This window comes from Girardinichthys multiradiatus, chromosome 19, assembly GCF_021462225.1.
Source record: "Girardinichthys multiradiatus isolate DD_20200921_A chromosome 19, DD_fGirMul_XY1, whole genome shotgun sequence".
Lineage (NCBI taxonomy): Eukaryota > Metazoa > Chordata > Actinopteri > Cyprinodontiformes > Goodeidae > Girardinichthys > Girardinichthys multiradiatus.
Genome location: NC_061811.1, coordinates 12,188,223 through 12,198,861, shown reverse-complemented (window position 1 = coordinate 12,198,861; position 10,639 = coordinate 12,188,223). Strand labels below are relative to the sequence as shown.

At 41.2% G+C, this 10,639-nt stretch overlaps 1 protein-coding gene across 5 annotated transcripts in view; it reads right to left on the bottom strand.

The window, feature by feature from the left end:
- ktn1 (kinectin 1) overlaps positions 1-10,639 on the bottom strand; it is a 30,745-nt gene that overhangs the window by 19,483 nt on the left and 623 nt on the right. For 4 of the 5 annotated variants that reach the window (XM_047345143.1, XM_047345146.1, XM_047345147.1 and 1 more), the window contains exons 2-8: positions 3,506-4,179; positions 2,693-2,851; positions 2,465-2,581; positions 826-956; positions 606-710; positions 375-506; positions 184-290 (exon numbers count right to left, since the gene is read on the bottom strand). In XM_047345143.1, coding sequence (XP_047201099.1) covers positions 184-290; positions 375-506; positions 606-710; positions 826-956; positions 2,465-2,581; positions 2,693-2,851; positions 3,506-4,178 — 1,424 coding nt within the window. In that variant the 5' untranslated portion in view covers position 4,179. The remainder of the gene's footprint in view (positions 1-183; positions 291-374; positions 507-605; positions 711-825; positions 957-2,464; positions 2,582-2,692; positions 2,852-3,505; positions 4,180-10,639) is intronic. The other variant, XM_047345145.1, reaches the window with a different exon arrangement.

Sequence of the window (10,639 nt, the reverse complement as noted above, 5' to 3'; positions counted from 1 at the left end):
GTTTGAGAACAGCTGATCTAAATTGTAACTGTAAGAAGTACTTCAGGAAGGCATTAAGCCAATAATTTAATACAATTATCACAGAAATATGATCATATTCGAAATATCTTGAAGAAATTCTACTATACTAATACAAATAGACAATATGAATATGAAGATTTGACCCAGTAGTGTAACACTGACTTGCTGTCCATCTGAGTGGTGGCTGAGCTGACAGCATCCCTAAGGATCCCATTCTCCTGCTGCAGACGATTGATCTGGCTTTCCAACTGCTCCCTCATCTGCTGGAACTACATACACACAAAGCAATTCCTTACACTGAACTACAGTTCCCTATTTTATTTTGTAGCTTAACATATAACTTTAGTATTCACCTTTATCTGCAGCTCCTGGTAGCTGCCCTGAGCTTTGGCCTGCATGCCCCCCAGCTCTTTCTCCATGGCTGCTCGCTGCTCTCTCATCATGGCCTCCACTCTGCCAGTTTTCTGCTTCTCAAGCTGAAGCTCCTAAAGCAGAACAAAAAAAATCACCCAGTGAAGCTCAATAAAACAATCCATATGTAATAAGGCTGATTGATTGATTGAAAAGCAAATTAATTTCTAGACCTGGCTAAGCTGCTTCACTTTATCTTTGGCAATGAAGGATTCCTCTTGCAGGGTTACGAGAAGTTTATCTCGTTCTTGGGCAGCCGGGTCGGGTCTTGCTGTGGACTGAGGGTCACAAAGAGAAGTGAAAAGCCGTCAGGGGAAGTTCAACAAGAATTTTAAGGTTTCCTGCTGGATACAAATATTGAGACATGTTGTTTGTGATCTATTAATGTCTTACTTTGTGCCAGGCATCCAGGGCACTGGGGCTCTTTTCTCGGAGGAGAGCTAACACACTGACAGCTTCTGCTTCTGACAAAGGCAGGCTGGACAGGCCAGAGAGCAGCTCCTTCAGTTTCACTTCTGCATTCCCTGGTAATTCACAAAATGGTGCTGGTGCAGTTTATTTGTATAATAAACAGTCTGCACATGTTCTGCAGATAAAAGGGCCTTTGAAATGTGTTTCACTGTTCTACAAAACCCATCCACACTGACAGGTAATTAGATTGTTAATGCTGCATTGCACTCTATACAGGTACATCTCAAAAATCTTACAAAACATCAAAAAGATCATTCATTTCAGTCATTAAATCCATTAAAGGAAACTCGTAAATACTTCAAAACACAAAATGATACATTTTAAGTATAATGAATGAATAATAAGTACCTAAATTTCAGTGTTCTAGATTTGATTATTACATTAACCAGCAAAAGACTATTTTTAATACAAAAATGTTATGTTGTGGTGTTGTTGTGGCGTACATTATTATAGGAATGACTGCTGACCTAACAGTTGGTCAGCACACAGTCACTGACACCCTCTACAAGAAAGATAAGCTAACAGAAACTGGCTAATCTCAGAGTGCTAAGTCAGTTCTATTTTCATGGAAAGTTGAGTGGAAGAAAAAGGTGTGGTGGAAAAAGGTACATAAACAGGAATTTGAGAGAGATTCACGAGGTCTGTTCTGTGGCTGAAGTCCATTAAATTTCAGTCACTCAGAAGTAGATCCATGTACTGTTCAGTATATGACCTCAAAACATAGCTGGTTGTGTTCTGTTAGAAAACGAAATCAGCTTCTTTATAAAGCTCGTCTATAGAAGGAAGCATGAAGTGCTCAAACATTTTCTCCTAGGCGGACCCACTGACTATGGACTTGACCAAACACAGTTTGACCAGTACCAGCAAATGACACGGTTCCCAAAATCAAAGACTGGAAACCTCACACTGGATCCTCAAGCTACTTGAAATATGTTTTTCTACTCTTCCTGTAGAATCCAGGACCTTGATTTCCATGTAAAACTTTCTTTTTATCTAAAAAGATGACTGGACCACTAAGCAACAGTCCAGTTCTTTTTCTCTTCAGCCCAGACTTCTCACATCTCTGGTTTAGGATTGAATTAACACAAAGAAAGCGGCAGCTGCATCTCTCCTGTCCTGGATAGGTTTATGGGTGGTGGCTCTTGAAGTACTGACTCTAACCACAGTCCAGACTTTGTGGATCTCCTTTAAATTCTTGTAGGGTCTTTGCCTCACAACCTTCTCAATGTAACTGTTGTCCCAGCTTGTGCACCTTTTTCTACTAGACTTTTTCCTTCCATTCAACGTTCTAATATGGTTGGATACCCAGCTTGTGTAGTTCATGACATGGCATTAACATAATATTTCTGAATTAAAAATGTTTCAATTTTCTGAGAAATTGAATTCTGTTTTTTATTATATATGAGCCATATTCACCTTAAATAACAGGAATAAATCCTTGAAATATATCACTGTGTGTAATAAATCAACATGATCTTCACTTTTGTAACCAAAATTAATGAAATAAAAAAACTTGCTAGCCACAGCTGCCCAAAAAATAAAAAACAAATCAACTTTTTACCTTTATCGGTCTCACTCTTCTGTTTCTTGCCAGTTGTTTTAGACGGTACGTCATCATTATGGCTTTCTTGGTGGTTGGCTGAAGCTGCCACATCTGCCAAAATGTGGCTTTCTTCCACTGCAGTTTTTGGGAAAAAGATTTATTAGAGACACACACCTCATCCTAACCCACAAGCTTTAATAAAACTGAAATATGACTCAGTTTCTGAGATTTTTCTATCATTTTTACCATGCTCCGTCTTCTGCTTTTTGGCAGAGTTTTTCTTTTTGCCAGTGGCAGCGCTCGGGTTGACACCATCCAGAACTTTGTTTTCAGCCGCAGAAGGAGCTTCCTTTTTGCTTGGAGCTGGAGCCTGCTCCGCTTTCACCTCAAGCTGCTGGACGTCTGCTTGAAATGAGAAGCAAGCAGAGAAGATTATAGATTTTATGAAGCTTGTTTTGAGATTTAACTTTTTTTTTTCCTTACATGCTCATCTAGGTACACCCAGATTTCAAGTTTTCTAACATACCATTCCTAGAGCTATATATCACCTTTAATTGAAATTCCAGTGAAAGTTCCAGAGTTACCAGAGATTTTTTCGCTTAATAGAGCACTTCCCCTTCCCCATCTATAGCTGTGCACTGCTTATCAGATGGCTGAAAGAGGCCACTTACACTATTTAATCATTTAAGACAAATCCACGAATCCATGGAATGGAAATATTTTAGATCAGAAAAAGTACGGTCTCTCAGAGTGAAGGAACTAAAGGAGTGCCACCCTTTTCTGCACTGCTGTTTAAAAAGTACAGCTTGGCAAGCTATGAATGCCATCTCTGTAGCAGGGCTGCCCAAGTTCAGCCCTCGAGAACTACTAGCCTGCAACGTTTAGATACCTGAATCCAATAAGCGGCTCGTTACCAGGCCTCTGCAGAGCTGAACGACAGGCTGAGGCTGGAATTCAGCTGTTTCATTCGATGTGCTGGGATGCATCTAAACGTTGCAGGATAGCAGCTCTCGAGGACTGGACTTGAGCACTCCTGCATGACCTGACTTGTTTACTGACCTGACTCCACTTTCTGCTTCTTCCTCTCTTTCTTCTTCCCAGAGGTTTGGGGAGGAGTCCGAGATTGAACAGGAGCCTGAACAGCTTGGACCTGAACCTGCATTTCTACTTGTGAAGGCGGCGGGCTTACGCTTGCAGTAGGAGATGGCTCTGTTTTGTGGCTCACTGGCTTTGAGTCATTTATTTCTGACTCCTCTAAGAGGGAGGCTGCTGACGCTGCTGAAGCAGCTGCAGCAGCGGCTGCAGCTCTGGCAGCCTTTTTCTCCTTCTTTTTCCTCTCCCTTAAACCAGAAGGGGCCTCTGGCGACGCTGAAATTTTGGCAGCAGGTGGAGATGGATCTGGGGTAACCACTGGTTCAGGTTCTTCCTCTGCGTCAACATTAGAGCCTAGACCATCGGACATGTCAAAATCCCGCAGGTCTTCTTCTGATTCTCCTCCACCTCCACCACTTCCCCCACCAGCAGCTTCCTTCTTCTTGCTTTTCTTCTTTTCATTCTTCTTACGAGAGTCTGGCTTGGTTGGTGGCAACTTGAGGTCTCGCTTCTGTCGAGCCAGCACCTCATCATAAGAGGTTTCCTTCATGAAGAGCCAAAAGAAGAGGAACATGAGGGCAATGACCAGGGAGGGAGCCAGGATGAGAAGGTACTGAGAGTCGTAGATATCCATCGCCATTCTGAGGAAGGGAAAACAATTATTACTCAGCTGTTACAACTCATACTGCAAGGTGGATCTGTCGATATACATTTTAGCTCCACCAACAACAGAAAATCCCAAAATTACATAGAATCCAAAGCCATTTTAGATAGAAAGGTAAGATCAATGCACTTAAAGCGCCGTGCAGACGTTTCCAATTATCATGGGCGTTAATATCAGTTTTGTCCTTTTAATGGTTTATTTAACCAATCTTTTTAACCAGTGGTTACAAACATAAAAACCCTTATATAAATATACATACACCACCACCAATTAAATGGTGCAGAGCAAGTTGTAGCGAAACCACAAAGTTTTTATAACCATTAATAATGTCCTGGTATTCTTGCTTGTTATTTGACCGCTCCAATCAGAAATGGCGCTGTTCCTTTAGACTAAGTTCAGACGTCTGTTCAAGAAAGTCTTGTTGGAAATACCAATTTGGTCCAAGTTTGACCCGTTTGATTTGAGGTGATGGTAAAAATTCAGAGGTACTCAGCACCCTGTTTAATTCAACAGCATCACAGGCAATAAAACAGACCCTTAGCATGATGCTACCGCCACCATGATTGTCAGTGGTATAGTGTTCTTAGGTTTGAAAGCTCCAACTTGACTCTTGCATGTCACTGATGCCAAATAGTTCAATATGTGTCTCATCCATGCGGACAGCTGCAAATGTCTGTCGGCACTTGAAGGTGTTGCTTTTGGAACAAGCTCTTCATTTAGTCAGCACCCACTCATTCCATGATAAAAACTTGCTTCCCTGTGGACGTTGACACTGGGGGGTCCAGCATCTTCCTGTCTGGTGGCTTAAGACACGAAATTGGTCACCAAACATCCTGACCAATTTCTTTTTGTCAGAGGTGGCCGTTTGGGTTGGATGAGCGAAACATAAAACACAGTTGGGGTTTCCAACAAAACAATGATTACAAAAGCATTAAAACCGGTTTAGGAAATGATAAATCTAAGATTGACTTCAACCCTATATAAAACGTATGGACAATGGTTAAAACCCAGTTATATGCCTGGAGGACAACCAAATTAAATAAAGTCTATAAATCCTGCCAAGAAGACTGGTCAAATATGCAGGCAGAATCATACACACAACCGTTTTGATGGCTACAAAAAGCCTTCGGTCCAGGAGCAATTTGCTTAGAAACATCTTAAGATCAGAGGAAGTGAGTGTATATACACTGCTCAAAAAAATAAAGGGAACACTTAAACAACACAATTTAACTCCAAGTAAATCAAACTTCTGTGAAATCAAACTGTCCTCGTAGGAAGCAACACTGATTGACAATCAATTTCACATCCTGTTGTGCAAATCAATTCAAAATTCAATTCAATTCAAAGATACTTTATTGATCCCCGAGGGGAAATTAGAATTCCAGTACAACCCATCCAAACAGACATCATGACACAAGACAAAGGGGGGGACGGGTCACCGAGGCTTTGCTGCCCACTCACAGGCGCTGCTCTTGCTAAATGAGAAAAGAGGCCACATTAGGTAAGTAGAGGGAAAAGAAATCATATTTCACACTTTATCCTTAGCAGGATACAGTTTGAGATTGCAAAAAACCTCAGCACAAAGAAGCAACAAGTTGACAAAACAACATCATGCCGGGAACGGTGAAGGTGGTATGAGGGGGTGCATATGTTGTTTATCTTGAGCATGTGTGTGTGTGCAAGTGAGTGCGTGCAAGTGAGTCCATGAAGCACTGTCCCAGAGGCCATTGTCCTTGATGATACGTTGGAATGTTCATCAACCGGCCACAAAGTTCTGAGCAGGTCCACAGATGTCCTCAGGGAAGGGAGGGTGCAGAGGGAGCAGAGCGTCATGTTTACATAACTTCCAGGAGAAGTTGAAGATAGCCAGCCATCAAGGCCGTGCAGGGGAGCCAGATTCAGAAAAACACTAATTATTTAGGTTAGGCTGACTCTTAATTTTCCGTCAGCCTTGAGAGTCTCGCTGGTGCTTCTCAAAGGCGAATCCAAACAGCCAAATTCCTGGTCTTTCGCCAGATCCGAGCGAACAACTTTCTCCAAGATTTATCCCATTTCACCCCTGAGTCCAGGAACCGCAACCTGCCTGCGATCCTAAGGATCACATCCAGTCTGTGATTCAGCTCACGTAACATCTCAGTCTGAGTGCTGATCGCTCTGAAGATCCCATCATACATACCAGGCAGCCTTACAATGGCCAGAACAGCTGCTGACATTCTCCGAATTTCTCGATATGCCAGGTAACCGCTGACTCCAAAAAGCAGAAATCCTGATCAAACATCCAATTATATACACATCTTCCACATCCTCGACTGACATTATCGACAAACACACAATCCTCCACTTCTGCCAGGAGTCCATCGTGTATCCAGAGAAAAACGTCCCGTCCGGACAAGTTGGGCTCTCCTTCACCCTGTCTTCTCCTCGAGAAAATTTGATCAATTGCATTGAGAGACCAGCTGACCAAATCCATAACTCAGAATTTGGAAGATATGCAAGAAGAGGCTCCAAAGACAAGACACAGAGCTGAGGCAGGGCAGATATGGGAGGGGGTGGGAGACAGAAAAAGCGTCCTCCTCCATCAAGAGCAGAAAGAAAGAGGAATAGACAACAGGGGAAAATCTTTGGTTATTATCAAGACATCCTCAATAAAAGGAGTGGTTCTGCAGGTGGGGACCACAGACCACTTCTCAGTACCTATGCTTTCTGGCTGATGTTTTGGTCTCTTTTGAATGTTGGTGATGTTTTCACACTCGTGGTAGCATGAGACGGACTCTACAACCCACACAAGTGGCTCAGGTAGTGCAGCTCATCCAGGATGGCACATCAATGCGAGCTGTGGCAAGAAGGTTTGCTGTGTCTGTCAGCGTAGTGTCCAGAGCCTGGAGGTGCTACCAGGAGACAGGCCAGTACACCAGGAGACGTGGAGGAGGCCATAGGAGGGCAACAACCCAGCAGCAGGACCGCTACCTCCACCTTTGTGCAAGGAGGAACAGGAGGAGCACTGCCAGAGCACCGGAAAAATGACCTCCAGCAGGCTACAAATGTGCATGTGTCTGCACAAACGGTTAGAAACCGACTCCATGAGGATGGTACGAGGGCCCAACGTCCACAAATGGGGGTTGTGCTCACAGCCCAACACCGTGCAGGACGTGTGGCATTTGCCAGAGAACACCAGGATTGGTAAATTCGCCACTGGCGCCCTGTGCTCTTCACCGATGAAAGCAGGTTCACACTGAGCACATGTGACAGGTATTTCATAAATTTTAGATAATTTCTATGTATACAACACTAGATCTGGTAAATCTAAATGGTTTAACCAACACTAAATACAGATCTGTTAAAGCTGTTTGTGATCTGTGATGGCTTTATTATCTTTATAAATAATAATTCACCACAGGTCTGGCTTAAAAAGCAGGGAAATATTTATTTTTAAATGAGTGTGATTTTATAAGTGGGTTCTTTTTCCAATAACTCAAACCAAAATGGCCCATTAGGTTGACCTGCGATGTGATTTTAATAGATTTCAACATAAAAAAAAAAAGACTTTACTTTTATTTTATGCAAAAACAAACGGGAATTCCAGAAACCCTGCTGTTCGTGTTTATGAATGAACTGGTAATACAATCCTTGCACACAAGGGTACCAACAATTGTTTAGATGTTTTACTATTACTCGTTAAATTAAAGGTTTAGCTGTTTCAATAATGCCAGAGATTTCTTCTGAGGTGGAAAAGCAGTTATAGATAATAAAGGCCCGATGTTCCGAGAATAGGCACCAGTTAAAGCCTGTATCAGCATTGAGCCATCAATAATGCGAAGAGACCGATGAGAAGTGACCTGAAATTCTGCACAATCCAGTCAAGAGCTGTAGTCGACAGTCAGTATAGGAGTCAGTGTCGTAGAGCAGGCCTTTAGTAATTTGGATTAAGAAGATTACCCATGATAGTAGATTTAAGAATAACTTTCCACTGCAGGGCTCCCTGAGCACCAACAGGCTTAGTCTCACAATGCAGCACTGATTGTGTTTCACTACTGCCTTGATCACGTTTCTCAACCGAAATAAGATCAATGATTAAATCTGTTGCAAGCTTAACTTTAAACTTGTTTGGCTGTAAAACCCAACATTTCATTTACAGAAAAACTGACCTTTTAAGTATTTACCCGTTTTAAAATACAAGGCATTTCTGAAGTGCTTTGACTAAAACAGATTCATCCTGATGCAGGATTTCAAAAGCTGTTTAACTGCTGACTATGAGCTCTTTGTAGAAATGCACTGATCAGGCTTTCCATGGCCGATACCAATTTTCTTCAAGTCTGACCTGCCAATTCTGATATGAAAAAATTAAGGAATTAAAGGATTATCCTCATTTATGCATCGAACCTGTAGCCGATTGTTATTCACCTAAAAAGGTGCACCAAAATGTGCTTATAGACTGAAAATAGTAGGAGTACTTAGCTTAGATTTAATTAATGACAATAGAAAAACAAAAAATAATAAATCTGATTTTTCAGTACCTGACTTGTAAATAACTGATTTCAGCTGATCAAGAAATATTGGACCAGTTCTGATCTTTGGCTGATCAACTGTTCCATCTCCGTGTGTATATTTACCTTTTGTTTTTAATTTGATCTGTTTGCCACAGGATCATCCCAGTCATCTCATTAAGGGGAGTGTCGATTATAAAAGGTTCTTGCATATCATTACAGAAACCTTATAATGTGGCTAATTTGCAGCATAGAAAAACCTAAATGTACTTGCAGCACCTTGAATAAAACCAGGCATTGACTGTGAACAGCGCTAAGATAACTTAAACTAAAGAAAGACCACATCTTGATATCAAAATAACAATAATAAATATCTATAGAAAATATCTTCAAAATGTTACTTCTTTTAATGTAAATTCTGTAGTTACTGTCGGTAACTCTTAAACAACATTAAATCTTGGCACGGAGGATGGGTGGAGAAAGTGGTGTAAAAGTTCCAGGCGTGTTTTCTTTTGCTTTCCACCCACTTTCTCTCAGTCCTGGGACTCAGAACGGAGGTTTCACGCGTTCCGTTATGGAGCTTGAGCCTTGTTTCAGCATCAAAATGGGCCTCAAGGACAAAGCCCTCTCCGGCTGTTGGCTCCGCGGAATCTACCCACTTGGCTGGCCAGGCCTCCTAATTTGGCAGGCAAGGACACAGAGCCAAGTCCTGATAACTATCATGCCTAAAGTCCAAAAGAAGGACATACAACTCTAAAGTTAATATCTTAGAGTTGGCAGCAAGTTGTTTAAAAGCACAGACTAAAACAGTAAAAACAAATGACAGTTTTCTTTACCCTGAACCTCTTGAATGAAAATGAATTAGGTCATGAATTATTAAATTAACTAAACCAATTGGCTTTTTAATATAAACCGTTTAAAAAAAAAACAATTTGTGGACTCAAGATCACTATTACACTGAATCCACAGACATCACTAAATTAATACTATATTACACTTGGCAATAGGTCAACTATTTATGCCCATTTATTCTATATTTTTGTTTTAATATTTACATACATTAGAATAATAATAAACGTTATAAACATCAGTAAAGCGGTTGTATCATTGTTTTAAATAAAGGCACTTATGTTATATACTTTTTATGGAAATACTTTGATACTGTGGTGTTTTACTCAAGGTTATCATAGCATGAGGATCTCAGACCTGCCCATGCCTACTTTCAAACATAAAACTGGACTAGTGTGTTTTCATTCGTTGCCCCAGCAACATGAACTTGAGTCAATGAGAAGGCTACAAGATAAAAATAAAATACTAATTATATACCCTTATCAATAACCATGTTCATAAACTGAGAGAATCAAAGTACACAGTATCTAAGCCTGGTTATGGAGAAATCATTAGTGCTTTCATTTTCTGCTAATCCTGGTCGGGCTGCAAATCTAAACAGCCTTGAGATATAACCAATCAGTAGACAAAAATATTCCCAGTCAGAATGGAGGATTAATTCATTCCTTAAACTGTCACCAAGAAGATCCTGAAAGAATGTCCAATGAGTCCAAAGTCCTCCTGCCATCAAAGACGGTTTGACTGGGTTAAATATCATGAACACATTCAGGGATTGGCAGCACAAAGTCACCCGAATACCAGGAATAGTTTACAGTAGATCAACTTGTCTTTGACACAGGGTGGTAAGCTTTACGCCACCCCAGCACTAACAGGTGGAGTACTGAAAGTGCTAGCTTGCTTGGTCATGCCGAACATGAACCGCAGGCCGAATAATGGCAGTTGGTCCCACGCCAAGTCAAACGCTGCACCTTTAAAATGAACAAACTATAAACAGGGTCTGATCTTCACGCAGTGTTACTTTCTAGTTTACACATACTAATGAAATTAGTCATCAGAAGCAGCAGGCATGCTCACTTCATTTCCCTAAAATGTTCTGGTAGAGCT